The 21,354-nt window shown below is 39.5% G+C and overlaps 1 protein-coding gene across 5 annotated transcripts in view; it reads left to right on the top strand.

Moving 5' to 3' along the window:
- PTPRM (protein tyrosine phosphatase receptor type M) overlaps nt 1-21,354 on the top strand; it is a 995,903-nt gene that overhangs the window by 832,253 nt on the left and 142,296 nt on the right. For all 5 annotated transcript variants that reach the window (XM_077270222.1, XM_077270225.1, XM_077270224.1 and 2 more), the window contains 2 exons: nt 8,142-8,293; nt 9,351-9,425. In XM_077270222.1, coding sequence (XP_077126337.1) covers nt 8,142-8,293; nt 9,351-9,425 — 227 coding nt within the window. The remainder of the gene's footprint in view (nt 1-8,141; nt 8,294-9,350; nt 9,426-21,354) is intronic.

Here is a 21,354-nt window from a genome sequence, read left to right as displayed (position 1 = left end):
AGGAGAGCTCCCATCCTCTGGGATCCAGGAGTAACATAACTGAAGCAGATTGAAGATGGCATTGACTAATGAAGTCTTCTGCAGGAGTCACGCAAGTCAGTGGGTTGCCACACAGCATGTTCTATGGAGAGTGAGCAACAGACAGAAGTATCTTATTCCTTACGTGTCTTTTAGTTAACCCCTTCTCTGCTACAATGACCTATGCTTTCGGACAGTTCACTCACACGAGTAAAGTGGTTAATGAGATATTTAATTCTCTTCCTAATAGGAAATGATAGTAAATTAATACTCATTGCTCTGTATTCAGGTTTGTGCCTTTTTTTTGCCAAGTTTAATTGTCCAAGATGATACTTTAATGAAATTCACTTGTATTTATTTGTAACAAGCATTTCCTTCTTATCCCTATGTACTGTATTACAAAGTAACCATGTAGCCCCAGTTTTAAAACGAGCAGTTCCTTGATCAAGCTTACATGCAGATGGATGTGACTTATTGCGATAATTGGTGGTATGCAGAGAAATGGTGGATTGGGTGTACTAGATAGGGTAATGCAATACAGTGTGCACAAAAGCTTAACTGCACTCCAATCAGCTCCATAAATATCAGTCAAACTAGTAGGGCAAGTAGTGACAGTGTGAGCAAATACAGTTCTTCAACTACAGGGTACATGAAGTATATATAGAGATTCATTTAAAACTTTCCTTTTATTAATTATATTATTAATATATGATCAGGAAACCTTGTCTATAAGCCCTATATGACCAAATTATGCTGCTCTTTATTAGAGCGAAGGTGACTCAGTAGCTGCTCCTGCAGGACAAATGTGAGCCTGTCAGAGAAGTGACCACAGATCTGACTGCATTATGGAGGCAGGTTGTTATGTTGGGACAACCCCTTTGAAGGGGCTATCCAGGTCATATGTATTTTTTCCTTATGGGGGCTAAGAACTTACAGGCAGGTAGTTGCTAAGTTTTATCCCCTTAACATATTGCAGTCATCCTATTATATATTCACTGTGTACTCACAATTGCTCATTTTGCCCTTCTACCCAGATAATTCTCTTTACCATTAGGTGTATGACATCATGTGATTGAAAACTGACTAGCTGAATCTTTCTAAGATCTCTGTGGAAACAGGAAGACAATTTTCTCCTCATGAGTCACTGCCAAAGTCTCTGGCCTGGTGGAGGAGGGAACAGCTGGGTCAGGAGTTGAAGAGGGGAATGATAAATGTAGGAACAAGAGACTTCCTGTTTCTATATAGAACAGAGAAGAGAGAAGTATAAACTAGGTTGAAAGGCAAAATGAGCAATTGTAAGTACACAGTGCTATATAATATGATGACTGCAATATATTAAGAGGCTAAAAACTTTGATGGGAGTGCATCTTTATGGAAAGACAAGGAATCATAGGGCCAAGACCTTTCCTCCTTATTTTCTATTCTCAATCCCCAAAAGCCGAGATCTTCTTCCTTATTTATATCTCAACTCCTGTAAATCGAGACCTTTATACTGTTGAGTCTGCAGAGACAGATTTTGTGGAATAATACTTAGGTATGATGCAGAACAGATACTAAATGATAATCCTCAATATATGCTGCCACTTAATGGATATTAAAGTATGTAGATTCCTTCATCTAGATGTTAATAAGTCGCATCTACTTTTCTTTTAAGCCGTACGGACATTTTTATGCTACTTTGAATCTGAAACTGTGCGGCTAATATCAGAAGTGCTGAACACATTCAGAACAGTTAAAGTTTACTTCCCGGTGTTCGTTTTTTCTCACTTCTTCAGAGTGTTTCCAGCAGCAGGGTTCAGCACCATATGGACGCCTTCCAGAGCTAAACCGAAAGAGCTAGATGAATGAGAAGATATCACAACAGACACACTCAATTAGTTTATAGCTGTCTATTAACTTGTGCTGGTGTCTTTGAATAAACAGCAGCGTTACCCCCTCCCAGTCCTGGGGACCTGATATTCATTACATAGCATGGCAGGAAAGAGGTGGAAGTCATTGCAACAAATGTCATTACTGAGCGTAATTGGACAAGAACACACGTAGCGTCTTCATTCTAATTAAACAATTGTCCTAATACCCAAACATTAGCTTCAGTTATTATGTCTGGGAGCGATCACCTCTTTGTGTAACATAGGAAATGATCCTGTTGTACTAATGACACACTGTCAACAGCAAAGCGATGAATCTTCCTCCCCAACAATATATATGGCTCTAAACATTTCCACGATGCAATAAATGCGCCAATCATACCGCCATAATAACATGAACACCTGTTGTTCTTCTACCCCCATGTAATAACGATGGGCACGCGTCCAAAATGAGTGCATCTAAGTGTCTTCCAGTGCGGCTTCTGCTCTTTGTTGCTAAGTAGTCATCTGGAACCGGGATGTTACTGGAGCTATTTGCCACATGTTCATATCTACTCAGTGCCCTTTCTGTCTGGAAGATATTTTCTTGATTTTCTAGTTTGTGTTGTACTTTATGCAGTACTGCTCCTCAACAAGGAAATCATCTGGGGAACTTTTAATGCAAATTTGGAAAGATGAACCAGTCTAAATGATATATGATGTCATTATAAGATCAAAGTAATACAAAGTCAATAAATTAATTTAATTGCCTGAATTAATATTATTATTATTTAATATGTTCGCAAAATAGATTTTAAGACTTCTCATTTAAAACTTGAACATAGGTAATGGCTTTCCAGTAGGTAGGCATTCAGGTAATGGTATTTTGGTTTTGCACATACTACTAGATCATTTGGGCATGGCTATTTAGACACACTATAAAAGATCAGAAAAACAGCACTCTATATAACAGGTAGGTTAATGGGATATTCCCATCTCCAAGATCCTATTCTGATAGGTGCAATAATAATATCAAATACCCAATTAGAAATATAGTATAGTTCTTCTAATTTGCTATGTTACTTACCCCATGTGCAGGGCATTACTGTAGCTTAGGTATCCATGGTTTCAACCACTAAATAACTAATTAACTGTCATTATATGAGTGGTCATAACCATGGATACCTTAATTACTGCAATGCCCTGCACATAGGGTAAGCGACATAGCGAATCAGAAGAACTATACTACATTTCTAATTGGAGGTATTTGATATTATTATTATTATTATTAATAAAGGATCTTGAAGATGGGAATTCACCTTCAACAAAAAATAATATATTTACAAATTTGTGCTTCCTCATGTTTCCTCGTGGCTTAATATTTCCCATGATGTGCAGCATATAATGACCAGCTTTGGAAAATAAATGACTTTTGATACTCTGCCTGGAGATGTTTATACTATATGTGTCTATGTATACACTTTCAATGGTTTTGATTTTATTCTCCAGTCTGTGAATGTTTTTGCTAGCCTGTTGCAATAATTAATAATAATAATCATTTTTAATCAGATAGCACCAACATATTGCTTTGTTGAATTTTTATTATCAAAAATCGGGAGTTTTTAGCAAAATTCACAGAAAAATAAGGGTGAGCGCACTTGCATATGCTTTAAAGTATACAGTGGGTGACTTAAGTATTGAACAAGTCACCAAATTAATTTGCCTTTTTTCTCTTATTTTTGTGTTGTTCCAATACACACAAAGGAAATAAACATGTGTATAATAAAACATGTGTAATTGCAATAATTTTCCGGGAGAAATGCTTACTTTTCTGGTACAATTTCAGGGGTGCCAACACTTTTGGCCATGACTAAATATAGGGTTATGATGCCATTCATCAAAAACATGATCAATGTTCACTACATTGGATTGGGAAGTATCTTCTATTGTATAATAGACAAATAATGTAACCATACAATGCCCAAGTTACATTGTTAAAATGCTGTCAAATTAATTAACTAGGGAATGTAGCCTATTGTACAACTATCTATAGGTTTGGCCAGCAAGCGCAAGACTTGGATCGTACCGCGCCGTCATGGCCTCTTCTATCAGTGCCAGTAGTGACCTGTTCAGTAATGACAGTTGATATGTGCAGCTACCCCTAAGGTTAACACTGAGTACTTGATCCAAGATTTTTTATATACACTCACTGGCCACTTTATTAGGTACACCTGTCCAACTTCTTGTTAACACTTAATTTCTAATCAGCCAATCACATGGCGGCAACTCAGTGCATTTAGGCATGTAGACATGGTCAAGACAATCTCCTGCAGTTCAAACCGAGCATCAGTATGGGGAAGAAAGGTGATTTGAGTGCCTTTGAACGTGGCATGGTTGTTGGTGCCAGAAGGGCTGGTCTGAGTATTTCAGAAACTGCTGATCTACTGGGATTTTCACGCACAGCCATCTCTAGGGTTTACAGAGAATGGTCCGAAAAAGAAAAAAAATCCAGTGAGCGGCAGTTCTGTGGGCGGAAATGCCTTGTTGATGCCAGAGGTCAGAGGAGAATGGGCAGACTGGTTCGAGCTGATAGAAAGGCAACAGTGACTCAAATCGCCACCCGTTACAACCAAGGTAGGCCTAAGAGCATCTCTGAACGCACAGTGCGTCGAACTTTGAGGCAGATGGGCTACAGCAGCAGAAGACCACACCGGGTACCACTCCTTTCAGCTAAGAACAGGAAACTGAGGCTACAATTTGTACAAGCTCATCGAAATTGGACAGTAGAAGATTGGAAAAACGTTGCTTGGTCTGATGAGTCTCGATTTCTGCTGCGACATTCGGATGGTAGGGTCAGAATTTGGCGTAAACAACATGAAAGCATGGATCCATCCTGCCTTGTATGGAGCATCTTTGGGATGTGCAGCCGACAAATCTGCGGCAACTGTGTGATGCCATCATGTCAATATGGACCAAAATCTCTGAGGAATGCTTCCAGCACCTTGTTGAATCTATGCCACGAAGAATTGAGGCAGTTCTGAAGGCAAAAGGGGGTCCAACCCGTTACTAGCATGGTGTACCTAATAAAGTGGCCGGTGAGTGTATATACGGTATATATATAATGACCATTACCATCTTGCAGTCAGGGGAAATTTGCCCCATGTTTAAGGAGATTTGAAAAATAACTCGCATGGGATTTATTCTTCATTTCAGAGTCTAATTTTAAGTCATTAAAAAAAGAATATGAAGCCGAATGAAGCAGCCTGGCGTAGCTGATCCAAAATGTTTATGCAACTCAATGTTGTGCAGACAATTTGCGACTTCTCAGAGCTTTTATGCCATTTTTGTGCCATAAAAGCTTTGATTAATCGGCCCTATGAATAGAGCTTGATTTGCTCCCGTCAAATTAGATCATTGCATTTGCTTCCTAGCTGTGCTACATAGGAGTGAAGGGTGAAAGGACTGGATTAGTTATCATTAACAAACAACATTGATAACACTATGCAGCCGCAGGGACTGGAACATATTTTTCGAGTATGCCATAGACACGCTTAGCACCCGAGCATGCTCAGATAACACCGTACCTTATCCAAGTACATCCCTCGTCACTGTTACCTAGTGAAGAGATTCTTTCTACATATATACTACCCACTCCAAATCCAATTTGACATTTTATTAGTATTTTAGAAAATAATGAGATATTTCAGTAATAAATGATACATGCACAGTGTGACTCCAAATGGCACTGATTAGCATAGAGGAATAATGCTAGAAACAGAGACTGCATATAATATGATTGACAGAAGAATATTATAAAAATATGTGCCGCAAAGAAAAGCTACTTACAAAGTCTATTTAGATATGGTCCATATACCTAGAATATTAGTGAACATCAAGACGTTCTGTTCCAGAGATGAAGAATATGAACAATGCAGATAAATTGCTTTGCTTTGATAAATCATAACTGGATTATCTATACATTTCAATGATAATGCTAGTCGAGATTAAATCTGGATAGAAAGTAGATGAGAGAATAAAGCAGTTTGCACAATGTGCAGCCTTCTAAAACACATTTGTATTATGGCTTTTCCTAATCAGTTCATTCTTCATGTAAATCAATTAGCCCCGGCCTATTCCTGCAGCTGCATTCAAGTCATTTCAATGCATGTGATGCTCAGCTCTGGAGGGGGAATTATTCTCACAAAACCAGAGAGAGAGAACGGCAAAAGTGATCTGTCTGAGAGAACTCCATTAGACTGCTGTGCAGGGGCACTAGTTATTTGATTATGCACATGCAATACTGTGCCAAAGTTTGAGGTAGGTGTGCAAAAATGCAGTGTGGGAAGATTGCTTTAAAAAACTAAGTTTTAATAGTTTATTTTTACCATTTAACAAAATGCATTGTGAAATGAGTAAAAGAGAAATCTGACTGAAATCAATATTTGGTGTGACCGCCCTTGGTCTTCATAAGAACACACAGTTTTTGAAGGAACTTGTCATGCAGGTTACCCAAACATCTTGGAGAACTCACCACAGATCTTCTGTGGATGCAAGGTTGTGGAAATCCTTTTTTCTCATCATGTAATCCCAGACAGACTTTCTGATGAGATCAGGGCTTTGTGGGGCCGTATCATCACTTCCAGGACTCCTTGTTCTTCTTGACACTGAAGATAGTTCTTAATAACAATGGCTGCAGAAGAGCCAAACAGACGCCTCCTTAAAGGGAATCTGTCACCCCCGGGATGTATATGACCTATTAATATGGGCATACAGGTGATAGAAATATTAAACTAGTCCTACCTGAATGCCTTATAATAATGGTCTTGTTGCTGAGAAATCTTATATTCTGTCTTTATGCTATTGGAAGAAATCTTCCAGGCTTCGGGCCGTGCGGTGCCTGGAAGAGTTCCCTGCCTCCTGTCCTCATTGTAATACTACCCCCTCCCATGCACGTCAGTTATGGCCCCAGACTCTGCACTTCCTCAGTAATACCTCATTCTCCCTTCCACCTGCACAGCATTCAGGGATCTTCTGCGCAGGCGCCAACGACTTCCGCTCCAGTGACCTCCTGTGTGTGTGTGCCGATAAGGTGCTCTCCCCACTACCTCCCTGCATAGTCATCGCTATATACACATGATTCCTAAGGATGACTGTGCAGGGAGGAGATTGGGAGACCACCTTATGGGTGTGCACAGCGGAGGTCACAGTGACTCTGGCGCCTGTGCAGAAGATCCCTGAGTGCAGTGCCCACAGAAGGGAGGAAGAGGTATGCAATTCTGAGGTAATACAGGGTGCAGGATTTCGAGGCCATAACTGACGTACATGGAAGAGGGGTACTATTCTAATGAGGAGAATAAATATTGAACATGTGACCAATTTTCTATGTAAATATAATTCTAAATGTGCTATATAATATCTGTATATATAATTCTCCACAGATGTTGGTAACATCTCATCCAGTCCACACAGGCAAATAAATCAAACCATAGATGTCCATAAATTAAGTTCAATACTTATTTCACCCACTGTATATCAGGTTTCTTTTTGTTTTATTGTGAGGAATATAAAGATAATAAACTCGTGAACCTTCAAAATGCAGGTGTCAATGGCAGATTTGTTTCCATACCGTGCTGCTCTTTTCTAAAGTTGGCATGATATGGGGAGAGGTCCACTCTTCTGTTAGCTAAAAGAGCAAAATTGTTGTTCTGTTTGGCTACTAGGAGCACATCAAGAGGATACGGGGCACATACTTTCTGAGTCCAATGTATACAAGAGGAGAACGCTTTTCCCACCTTCCCCCTTTTCCTCTAAGTGATTGGTGTCAATCATTGCCTTGGAGGATGAATACACCAACTCTTAAACCATATATCTAGTGTATTCATTCAGCTCTCCTTATAGCCAATCTACAACATTTTTTGTAATTTTGGCTTGGAGGCGAGCGGACTTGTCTTTGTGTTACAGGTAAAGCAAATTTTATCTTGACGTCTAACCAATGACATGCCATTGAGAAGGTCAATTACAGTATGATCACAGATCTCTGCTAACAAATTTACTGTAATCCTACTTTGCTTTATGCAATGTTGGTTGGCAGAGGAGTATATAAAATATTCTGGATTGCAATAAATAATGTAAACCAGGGGTCTTCAGTTATTATTCGCCATTTACTATCTTCTTATATGACCTAGCACACTTCTTCTCCACCACTGCACCTCCCATACTAATGCCGTGTTGCTAAGCTCCAGTAAATTATAATGTGTGATTGATATTATTTTGCAGGAAACTGGCAAAGAAGCGGAAGGAGACCCTGAGCAACACTCGTCAGGAGATGACAGTGATGGTGAATTCGATGGATAAAAGCTACACCGAGCAAGGCACTAACTGTGATGAAGCGTTCTCTTTTATGGACACTCACAATCTGAATGGCAGATGTAAGTTGTAAATGATTTTGCTTCAGCACTCTTTTATTTTTACTAATGCACGGAGGAGGAAGCAATTGAAGTGAACATGAGTGACTTTTAAGACATTTTTCCACCTCATTAACCAATCAATTTAATGGACAAAATAGTCATTTATGGAAAATCCGCTTCCCTCATGCTGTGCCTTAAATCACTTTGCGTTTTGAACAGTCACTGATGCATTCAGGTTTTCTCTAAATAATCATAACAAGTTAGAAAGTGTATTGCCGGGAGCTCGAAGTCGTTCCCATACTGTCCAGGGTGCATTATTCTCATTTTGACCATTTAGAGCTATCTTGGAAATTGTGCTTTTACAAAAAGCAATGTGACATTTTTGTCTGTGTCGGCTTGTCAGTCTCTAAAATAAACTTGTCATCTAACCATAATGCAGCACTGTAACACTGCAGTAAGGCAGCACTGATCCTTGTGTCACATAGTGGAGGCATGAAAATCAACTATTCAGGGCACAGTAAATAAAATGTCTTCCCCCGCTCACTTCTACGTGAATACCTTGTTTTAGGCATTCTCATTTAGATTGAAGGGAACCTGTTAGTGGACATTTCTGTAGACACCAGTTAATAACTTTAGACATACAGGTATAAAGCCACATGCAAAATCTGGCCTTAGAGAGGCAATAATCATTAAATATCATTGGGCCAGCAGCTGTTCCCCTCACCTCCACATACACGCGTGCATATATTTTGAACAGAAAGAATATGTCGTATATAAGGGGCCATATCTGACCATAAAGTGATTCCCTGTTTTTTTTACACTTCCTCTGAGCGCAGTTGTTTTCAGAAATGCTGCACTTGCATCAATACCATCCGTCCCTATATACACAGTGCTGTTTTCTCTAACTATTTACACTTTTAATTTTATAAGGTGACTGGACTATGACTTTTATAGATGTGCTATGTGTGTAGCAGGTGCAGAATTACCACTTTTGACAGTGTTTTATGGTTTGATGGTGATGACAGATGACTTTTACTCACGCTCATTGTGTATAATTTATATGTGCCTTTATTTACAGCTGTGTCCTCACCTTCATCGTTCACTATGAAAACAAATACACTAAGTACAACCGTGCCTAATTCTTACTACCCAGGTAAGCTACCAAGTAGTACTCTTCATACTGCGCTGTGTGTCTCTTCTCAAAACCAGTGAGCCGTGCCATGTGGGGGACCTGTCAAGTCCTGTGTCTATGTGACCTCTGCCATGTGGGACCTGTCAAGCTCTGTGTCCACTGCCATGTAGGATCTGTCAAGCCTTGTGTTTACATTACCTCTGGCATTTGGGATCTGTTAGGCCCTGTGTCCACGTGACCTCTGCCATGTGGGACCTGTCAAGCCTTGTGTCTACATGAGCTCAGGCATGTAGGACCTGTCAAGCCTTGTGCCTACATTGCCTCTGGCATGTGGGACCTGTCAGGCCCTGTGTCAACATGACCTCTGACATGCGGGACCTGTCAAGCCCTGTGTCCACGTGACCTCTGGCATGTAGGACCTGTCAAGCCTTGTGTCTACATTACCTCTGGCATGTGGGACCTGTCAGGCCCTGTGTCCATGTGGCCTCCGCCATGTGGGACCTGTCAGGCCCTGTATCAACATGACCTCTGGTTTGCGGGACCTGTCAGGCCCTGTGTCAACATGACCTCTGTCATGTGGGACCTGTTAGGCTCTGTGTACACGTGAGCTCTGTCATGTGTGACCTCTCAGGCACTGTATCCACGTGAGCTCTGTCATGTGTGACCTGTCAGGCCTTGTGTCCACGTGAGTGCTGCCATGTGGGACCTGTTAGGCTCTGTGTCCACGTGAGCGCTGCCATGTGGGACCTGTTAGGCACTGTGTCCACGTGAGCTCTGCCATGTGTGACCTGTTGGGCTGTGTCCACGTGGGTTTGCTATTTCAATCTAGTTTTCCAGTGCAGATTTACTGTAGCCATTAATTAAATGACAATAACCCTCAGGGTAGATGTTAACTCTCCTTCATATCAGCAATTTAGAAGAACTGGGCATTTTAATATAGTAAAGTATATAATAATTCTGATAATATACTTTAAAATTCCATTGCTTAACATTCAGACTTTTTAGCCTTCTGAGTGCATTTGTGTAAATGCACTCACTTCTCTCACTTCTCCTTTTTCTGATGTAGAAGAGACCAAACAGCATACTTACAGTAGTCTACATGTAGTTACCTATTTAACAATGATAAAATGGTTGTACATTACATGAAATTGGGTTTCATACAAAATTAACTCATGGCTTATTAATGAGATTTGCCGTTAATGTCAGTAATTGCCTACAGGCAGTGAGCACAGTCACTCTTACCGGTTTCTGAAATAGTGCATCTCTCAATGATCGTGCATAGGAAACTGTAGAGTTCTCACATTTAAGTCTCGTAAAGTACTATTTTTTTAAAAAAAACAAAGATCCAATTTATTTTCAAAGCTCCTCAGCTCATCTTTTTTGCATAGTGAGGAAACACGAGTAATCAGACATCAATGGCATTTCTTGGTGATATCTCAGCAATGCATAATATGGGAAAAGCCTTTAACTACTGTAACATTACACAATGTTTAATATTATCTCAATTCTGAGGCTGCGACAGAAGCAAATGTAGAAATGTAATATTGTTTTTATATTCTGAAATTGAAGCCTATAAGTGTCTTAATTAGCGAAGTGAACTAGTTCCAAAATCCTGTGGTTTATCTGTTCTAATCATATTTATTTCTTTTCTATGTATTTTGATTATGTAACTTTCAGTTGTATTTACTTATACTTACCTGTTTTGCCTGTTATTTTGATAGACAGCTCGCTGAAAAAGACATAAAATGTAAAAAAGATCGCTGAAAAAGTGCAGTGTATTTACCAACATCAGGTCATCATATTGCTAATGACTGCAAGACCCAGCAGCCCCCATGGTAAAGGCGGGGGCAGCACAGGTGCAAAATACTGGTGAAATGACCATTCACACACCTATCATTCATGGTTGCTGAGTATTTTAAATGCACACAGATGAGGCTTATATGGGGCATGCATAGGGCGCCACTCACAGAGTCATACGCGCTGGAGCACATGCTGCACAGTACACCTTACCGGGAGGGGTCGAAGCATAAAATACAACTTGTCGCTCTATATTTTTCTACCCAGCACTTTGTTGAAATAATGTACTGTAACAAAATAAAAACAAATCAGTTAAAAAATTCTCGGTTCGAGTGCAGCTGATTTCCTGCTATCATACTATTGATTCAGGTGGGCTGCCTAGCACTATATAAGTGCACCCCACAAGGATAAACACCTCCGTTCACCCAACCAACACCATCCTGCATAAAAGTGAAAAAATGTGCAACAATAAAAATGTGAAAAAATGTATGAGGTATTGGTCAACATTTTGGCCAAAATATACCACCTCATAACCCATTTTAATGGTAATCATTGATTTGGGAGTCCTACACCAAAGTTAAAAACTACTCACCAAAAAGAACATAAAATTCAAAAAAGGAGCCATGTTTACCAACACCAGGGGACAATACTGATGTACTGCAGGATGCAGCATTCCCCCATGATAATGGTGGAGATAACACAGGTGCAAAATACTGATAAAACAACCACTCACAAACCTACCAATTCATGGAGGGCTGGTTGTCCAGTGTTATAAATGCACACAGACGAGGTTTGCATACGGTGCCAGTAACACAAGTACATGCACAGTGTCTGACTTACATCCTATTGGTGACCCCTATACTATTAGATCAAGTGGCTATGTACACGCACCCCAGAAAAACATACACTCCTCAGCAATCTCAGCAATGCATAACAAAAGCCAGGAAAAGCCTTTAAAGGGGTGGTCCGAAGTCAAATTAAATTTCATTCTAATTTCCTGTTTCGTGCCATACTCTAGGCTATTTTTTAATATTCTTGCATTATAAATTTCCTACCATTCCCTAACTACATAATCTAACTGCTATTCTATTTTTTCCTACTTCCTGTGTGATGACACTTTGTTAAACCGCTTCCTGACTGCCGACGGTAGATAAATGTCAGCGCTAGCAGGGCTTTGTGCAGCGCTGACATTTGTCTCCTTTCTGCGGTTTTGTGCTCACCGGGACCCCCACGTACCTTATAAAGAGGGAATTCCAGTGCACAAAGCTTCCTGTGACCCCTGACCTCATAGAGACCTGATTGGTTCAGGTCCGGATGACGTCAGTGTCACACCACCCAATAAGGAAGATCACTGGGTAAGTTTGTTGTAGCAATGAACTTTCCCGGGCGATCTGCCTCATAATGATGCTGTTTCTCCTCTGACCTGTCAGTGAGAGATTAGAGGAGAAACAGTGTGACAAGTGCTACTGGCAACAGCTGTGCCTGTCAGCGATCTTGTTATAAAATAAAAAAAACAGATAAGGCAGGTTAGGGTTAGTGCTATAGTTAGGGTTAGTGTTGGGGCTTAAGTTAGGGTTAGGCTAGTGTTAGGGTTAGTGTTAGGCTAAAGTTAGGGTTAGAGTTAGGCTAAAGTTATGGCTAGGCTAAAGATAGGGTTAGTGTTAGGCTAAAGTTAGGGTTTGGGTTGGGGCTAAAGTTAGGGTTAGGCTAAAGTTAGGGTCAGGCTAAAGTTAGGGTTACAGTTAGGCTAAAGTTAGGGTTACGGTTGGGGCTTAAGTTAGGGTTGGTTTAAAGTTAGGGTTAGTGTTAGGCTAAAGTTAGGGTTAGTGATAGGCTAAATTTAGGGTTAGGCTACAGTTAGGGTTAGTGTTAGGCTAAAGTTAGGGTTAGGCTAAATGTAGGGTTAGTATTAGGCTAAAGTTAGGGTTAGTGTTAGCCTAAAGTTAGGGTTAGTTTTAGGCTAGGGTTAGGGCTAAAGTTAGGGTTAGGGTTGGGGCTAAAGTTAGGGTTATGGTTGGGGCTAAAGTTAGGGTCAGGGCTAAAGTTAGGGTTAGGGTTGGGGCTAAAAATAGTGTTAAGGTTGGGGCTAAAGTTAGGGTTGGGATCAGGGTTAGGGGTGTGTTGGGGTTAGGGTTGTGGTTAGGGTTATGGTTGGGATTAGGGTTAGGGGGTTTCCACTGTTTAGGCATATCAGGGGCTCTCCAAACGCGACATGGCGTCTGATCTCAATTCCAGCCAATTCTGCGTTTAAAAAGTCAAACGGTTCTCCTTCCCTTCCGAGCTGTGCCATGAGCCCAAACAGTGGTTTACCCCCACATATGGGGTATCGGCGTACTCAGAACAAATTGCACAACAACTTTTGGGGGTATAATTTCTCCTATCACCCTTAGGAAAATAAAAATTTGGGGGTGAAAAGATTATTTTTGTGGAAAAAATATAATTTTTTTATTTTCATGGCTCTACATTATAAACTTCTGTGAAGCACATTGTAGGGTTCAAAGTGCTCACCACACATCTAGAGAAGTTCCTTGGGTGGTCTAGTTTCCAAAATAGGGTCACTTGTGGGGGTTTCTACTGTTTAGGGCCATCAGAGGGCTCTGCAAATGCAACACGACGCCCGCAGACCATCCCATCAAAGTCTGCATTCCAAAATGTCACTACTTCCCTTCCGAGCCCCGATGTGTGCCCAAACAGTAGTTTTCTTCCACATATGGGGTACCAGTGTGCTCATAACAGATAGGACAACAACTTTTGGGGTCCAATATCTCCTGTTACCCTTGTGAAAATAAAAAATTGGGGGCTTAAAGATCATTTTTGTGGGAAAAAAAAGATTTTTTTGTTTTCATGGCTCTATATTATAAACTTTAGTGAAACACTTGGGGGTTCAAAGTGCTCACCACACATCTAGATAAGTTCCTTGGGGGTCTAGTTTCCAAAATGGTGTCACTTGTGGGGGTTTTCCACATCAGGGGCTCTCCAAAAGGCCTCATAAAGTGACACTGGTCTGAATTGAAAAAATTGGCCCGGTCTCGAAGGCAAAAACATGCTCGTGCACAAAAGGGTTAAGAATTCCGTTGCCTGCTGGTATATTCAAATAAAGCATCATCAGTGGGCAGAGACTGGTTGCTACTGATCTAAACTGACAATAGAGCGTGCTGTCATTGTGCACATTGCATAGTGCACAGCGCGCAGGGACTAGCCAAGCCCCTGAAATGAGAGTTACTGATGACACTTTGTTTCAGGTAGGGGGCAGTGGCTATGGTAGTAAGCGCAGCCTCTGCCCCAATGATGCTTTTTTTTAATATCCCAGCAAGCACTGGAATTCTCAAGCAAAGTGTCATCAAACAGGAAATATCCCACCATCACTCAGGAAATATCCCACCACTACACAGGAAGTAGGGAAAAAATAGAATATAATTTAGATAGTGTAGTTATGGAAGGATAGGGATTTTTTAATGCAAGTATATTAGAAAATGGCTTTGATTATGTCACTAGATTTAGAATTAAATTTACTCTGACTTTGGACTACCATTTAACTATTGTAACATTGCACCATTTTAATAGTATCCTGAGTTTATGGCAGAGACCAACGCAAATGCAAGTGTAACATTGTTTCTATATTGTGAAGTAGAAGCCTATAATAAGTGTCTTCAATAGGCAAATAAACCAATTCCAAAATCTTGTGGTTTACTGTATCTGTCGTAGTCATATTTCTATATTTTCTATGTTTTTTTTATGTTGCATTTATTTGTATTTGCTTACACTCACATTTGCCTATTTTGCCTTTTACTATGATGCCGTATGAGAGAAATTGATCCCTTTCGTCTAATAATCTCTTCTGTAATAATGTAGGTTGCTTTAATATTTAATAAGTGCATCCTATCAAAGCTCCCATATAACCCTGTTTATTTTCGCAGGTATTGATTTCCTCTTCAGGACTCTCTTACAGTACATGACGTGCAGTAGATTTTACGGCACATTTTGTTTTAATAAGCGGGATCATTGTAGGAGCAGTCATTTCTGCGAAATAGCATCACTTGACCTTGTCACACCTGGAATTTTTAGTGAGTAAAGTTCCTTAAAGCCCTTAAGCAGAGGTCCATAGCATCAGTGATGCTTCCAGAAGAAACTGCTCCTAAAATGTCTTGACTTATTTAGTGTATATACTCGTCAGGGAGGAGGTAGCCGTAATATCTGCTATATTTCGATGTCTGTTTAACCTAATGTGAAACCTTCAGCTGAAAATGAATTTGCTCCATTGCAATACAGCCGTCTTTGTTAACGTGATCCTATTGGGAATACCAGCCTGTGTGTCAATTATTTTCTATTTTTCTTCTTCTCTCTCCTTGTGTTCTCTTTTTTTCCCCTCATTCTTCTTGGCCCCGCTTGTGGTACATGGCAGACCCATTTGTGCCAACTGCAATTTTAGGTGAGATCATTTCCCTTCATAAAAGTTATCTGTACAAATGACTAGGATAGACAGTGGTAGCAGAAGAGACTTTCCCATGCGTCCTGTGTTTGGCTCTTCACAAAGCAGTGACTGTAGTGATTCTTACACATGCAAAATGCTGAAAATGTTATGAAGAAAAGTATTTTTTTGCTTATTAAATGGTGCTACTAAAATTGTTTTCTATATGTGGGGGTCACACAAACCTATCGCAGCTTCTGGCCACATGGCTTGTTCTTATACTACAACATTTTTGTGGGACACTTTTTTTTCACTGTGACTGCTTGTCGGAGATGAATACCTTCCAAAATTCAATATGTAACAGAGGAGGTCAGCATGGCACTGTTTCGTCCATACTGGGCTACAACGCCCATCAACTTGTCTTGGGCAAAAAATGTCGAGGTTAATGGGAACTGTAGTCCAGTACTTACCGGGACGTGAAATGCTGGCTCCCCTGATGTGGAACATTTGTCTGGAAATGCCATGCCTCTGTCTTTTCTTCCTTGAACCTGGATAGCACAGTATCAGTATTTAGTTGGTTTATTTTGTATATCCACAGCTTCCGGTCATAAATTGTAGCATATATGCTTTTCCCTTCATTGGCAACACTTCTCTTTGTTTATATGTAATGATTTTATACATGAGATCAAAGCTTAAAATAAACTATTCAATCAACAGATGGCAATATCGAGAAAGCTTTCATTTGTAAAGTATCAGTGCAAATCTCATCAGACGGCAGATCAATATGAATTTTCCTTATTTAAACATGTCAAGACTCGGAGAGTCGTCTCACCTTCCATGGGTCTTATTATTTCATTGGGCTTGGACCTGAGGTCAGATATTCATTCCGCAGCCCTATTCTGCAGACACAGATTCATTTACCTGATTGATTTGCTGTCCCGTCTTTCCTGCCATCAGGCAATTTGGAAATTGTAGACATTTGGAAATATCATATAATCAAAAAGTCTTATAAAGGAATCAGTCCAATGGGAAAAATAACTTAAGGTTTACAGTGTGTTTTCTGCTATGAAGTGACCTCTTTCTGGGATCTTGGACTTACAATTATGACCTGTGAGTAGGCGTAGTACCCCTGCTGTTGGACACAATTTATAATTAATATCTTAGAAGAGTTACTGTGATGTACTTTAATATAAAGTATATATATATATATATATATATATATATATATATATATATAAGGTATAGTAAAACTCATAAATTGGGGCGTTTAATTACATTTTCAAGTAAAATGTATATAGAATAGCCACAACTAACACCGGGAAAATTATAAATATATACAATGGAATTAATGTTCCAGTACATGAGAGGTTGCAAGTCTCATTCATGTCACTAAATGTAAGCCCCATGTCAATCCCATAGACAAGGGCTTTGAAAGAGACACCATTGATGCCCACTCCAGTACCCATGTCAGTGAAACTAGTGCCAAAGATGACAAATAGTAATATTTTTTAAGTCATGTAATCATCATAACTGACTGTAAAAAAATATTTTTTTTGTATTGGAAGGCATTGTGCTGTATAAACAGGATCTGTGCTGTCGAGATAACTGGCAGGGTATTAAAAAAAAGTTTATTCTAGATTGTTCAGTGTGCATCTGAAGCACGGTGGACAGTCACCCTTTTCATATTATGCATCATTCAGTGGAAATGCACCCATGCAAAAGAACAATCACTTCACCAGACACAATAAAAGGTTCTTAAAGGGAACCTGTCACGTTCTTTATTGCTATTAAACTTTTAGAAGTGCACTGCTCTCGGCAAACAGGAAGGAAGGAGGCAGGGAAACGGTTGCTCCTGAAGAAAGAGGCTGACACAGCCCCTTTAACACTGTAGATCAGGTTTGTGTAACTATAACAAGATGGTAGCAGATTAATGTAATATGCTTAATATGATTAATGTAATTTGCTAATAAAAGGTTCTTAGGAATTTATTTCTTATAGCTATGTATTTTTTTTATATTCCCAGAATATCCCATAAATGTAAGTACGTTCTTACAAAGTTAGCAGAGCTGACAAAAGACATTTATAACTGAGTACAGCAAAGCCTGATTCTTCTCCATAAGGCCTGTTTCACACCTCCTTGAAACAAAGACCAGTCTCGCATTGGAAGACCTGACCCAACAACCGGGTCTCCTGACTGGATCTCCCGACCTGTTCTAACTGCCTCTTAGGTATATCTGAAGTAGTAGCTCAGATGAGGACACCCAGTGGTCAGGCTGGGTCTTACCATGTGAGATTGGTCCATCTTTTATGGATCTGGGAAACAGACCTTACCCTCAGCAGAGGAATTGCATTTCTAGAACATAAAAGGGTGTGGAACTCATCCATAGAAAAAGCACATTGGTGGAAGCAAACATCAGGCCCTACTGTTACTGCCCATTTATAGTACTATCGTCGGCAATGGTGGTTTATATCTATAATACTATTATTGTTATTGATTTTTTAACATACATTAAATGACCAGCATTTATTGTTGAATTATGAAAAGGACTGCCCACCACAAGCTAGCGCATCAGTGTATACGTCATGGACAGCACATTTTTTATATTTCTATCATTCCTGAGCTGTGTATTGGTGACGTAGAATTCACTAGAGAACTAACTTATCGCTCACCGTTATCTTTTACACTTGCGCATTTTTTTGCCCAAAACATGCGCCAATTAGCAGTGTTGCAACTTCAGTTGCGCAGTTTGGTTTCCATCAGCAAGTGATGAGTGATGTGTGATTCGGACATTCGCTTACAGGTTCATCAGTGTCGGCAGCACATCTCTGTTTATATAGGGCAATTTCCTCATTTGTAGCTTGATCGGTGGACATATTTTCACTGACCAGCGGTCTTGAATATGCCTTTATAAATGCCTGGCCGTCGGTTAAAGAGCTTTTACTCATTCAGTTTATTTCAAGGCCATAACACTTGTCCTTGATGGTTTACACATTCGCTCCATGCATAGCACAAATCACACAAAAATGACAGAGTAGAACACTATCACCAGAACCCACACAGGACTGATCCGTACTTTTTGTCACATTTGTCTTTGGTTAGCGGTTTTATCTAGCAGATATATGTCCCTTGAGGGAAGAAATACAGAGTTTGGGTGAATAAATCTGTGTGATTTAATTGCAGGATTATACTAAGCCTATTAAATAAAATCTTAGATTTTATTTTGTCATTCCCTTATCTCTGTCCAACACTTATGACATTGAAAGTATGATTATGACGGGTATTAAATTCATGGAAGGGGTGAACAATAGATTTTTGCTGTGCATGGCGCACGGCTTTGTGTTTTATTGTCCGCACAATGGTGTGCCAATGTTCTGTTGTTTTACCCTGTAAGTAATCAATCAGATTTCAGGAGGGAGCCATCTGCACCAAACTAATGCTAGATACGAAAAGCCATAATTTTTATCTAGTTTTATTATTTTTCATTTTGATACTTTAGAGGCAGGTTTGACATATCATTGGATTACATAAATTCATTACATTTACTCTACTCATTTAATCTAGAAAGAAAGTTTTTGCAGTGAATTACCTGTGCATAAACAAAAAAGGGACAACATCCCTGTACAGAACCGTAATAATGGCTTATGATTGTGGCCGCTCCATTAAGTCTGTGGGGCTGATAGAGACAAATACAGCCATGTGCTCTGCTCAATAGTTTCTGAAGGCTTATAGACATTAGATGAATATGCAGAACATATACTCAACATCACTGTTCCATCTAAGCCATGAAAGCAAATGGTGAAAACCATATAGTAATCAGTACGAATGAGCCCAATAACAGGTCTTCCTATCTGCAGGGTTTACATTTCCAGATTGCCCACCTTCTTCTACATTCCCACGTAGCATCTCCAGTGCAGACCTCCGGCAGCAGCGCTATCCACAGTCAGATTTACCATTGAGAGAGGGTGAGAGGAGCGCTGCGCATTTCACCCTTTACATCTATAGCCACAGCATAAATTAACATGCTGTGGATCTCAGACCTGCCGCAACGGTCAATTCATGCCGCAAATGTATTTTCAGTCTGTGCGTGAGATTCCTTAAAATCTCATGCGCTATGCTGGCTCTGAAAAATGCAGTGGATTTTAGCAGAAGGTTTGCTGTTTTTGCACTATACGAATTTAGCCTTAGAGTAAAGAATGCACAATTTGTAACCCGTCTTCTATTACTTCAAGGGAGTCCTAACAGTAGAGTTGCTAAGGGCCAGACATTTAACACCCCAGAGAAAAATGAGTTGTGGGAAGACCCTTTAAAGTGTTTTTTTCCATCTCATAAATTGATGGCATGTCACTAGGATACTTTATGTTTTGTAGTGGTGTAACCTCAGGGACCCCATCAACCATGTTCCCTCTACACTGAGCAGTTTGGAAGGGAAAAAGTTCTGACAACGTAGTAATGAGGCCAATAAGTCCATTTCTGCAGTGTGCGGTGTGGGGCATTTTTAATTCAAAGTGCACAGCTTAGAGGGAACAGTGCCCACCAATTTTGATATTAGAAACTGCTGTCGACCCCATGCAAAAAATCGCAGTTGGCCCAAATTATAAACTGGTAGATGGCCCCATTCTCACACCCTTGAAAGACTGTGAAGGACCAATGCACTGAATTAGGCAAGTCAGCTCTTCCATCTTCAGGATTATTAGGTGCCCTAGAGGTCAGATCATTAGTGGTTATAAAGCATTGGCATATCCACGTGTATCACTTTAGGTGATGAGAATACCCCTTTAAATACTTTGTAAACATATAGACAAAGCTCATATTCCCAAAACATAAATGTGTAATAATTAGTATATTACACCAAAGAAGTTCTAATTTTATACTACCAAGCAAATGTTTTTATTTTTTTAGTTTAGCGTGGAAAATTATTGGTAAACCCCAAATGCACTTGTTTTTTCATACTTGCGTACACAGATGTAAAATATTTGTCACTGTGAGTTTTTGTAATGTTTCTTCATAGCAGAAAACATAAGACCAAAGTGCAAAAAAAAGTAAGATCTGGTGACAAACCCCATCGAAACCCTGTCTAAGTGGCAATTTTTAAAGTATAAACAGTAATAACAAGTGTTTTATAAAATCAATAAAAATGCTTCTGTAATTTTTTTTTAATTTTATTTAATAATGTTTTCAATGAAGGGAAAAGCACTGTAGTTATTCTTCCTTTATTTCCTTTTCTAGTGTATAATACTATTTATTGTGAAAGCTTAAAAACTATTTGTGCTGCTTTGAGACCTTTATTAAAGATGTTGCATGATATGTAGTTCTAAATACGTTAAATGATTTTTATGCATTATAAAATTGTATATATATTATATATATATTTTTTAATATTAAATATCTTCTGTGTTACATTTTGTACGGAAGACGTTGTTGGGGGGATTGGGGACAATTTCATTTTCCGTTATTGAATTTTTGTTTCGAAATGTTCTGTCTTTTCGATGCATTCTGGTCATGGCATTTTTAATTTTCTGTAGAAAATCTGGAATACCAGGACCAGAATGGGAGTTTGAAAACCAGGACTGGACCAGAATCTCATGAGGATATGGAGTTAGGTTGGATATACTGTGATACAAAAATTTGATGGATTATTTGACAATTAAAAATAAACAAATTAAATGACGTTGATTTTTTGTCCTTTGTGTCGTATCTTATTTTTAGACATGTTCTAGAATGTTTAAAAGTATCTAAACTTAATT

This window comes from Ranitomeya variabilis, chromosome 6, assembly GCF_051348905.1.
Source record: "Ranitomeya variabilis isolate aRanVar5 chromosome 6, aRanVar5.hap1, whole genome shotgun sequence".
NCBI lineage: Eukaryota > Metazoa > Chordata > Amphibia > Anura > Dendrobatidae > Ranitomeya > Ranitomeya variabilis.
The sequence above is the reverse complement of the archived record's forward strand: the minus strand, read 5'-3'. Positions and strand labels throughout refer to the sequence as shown.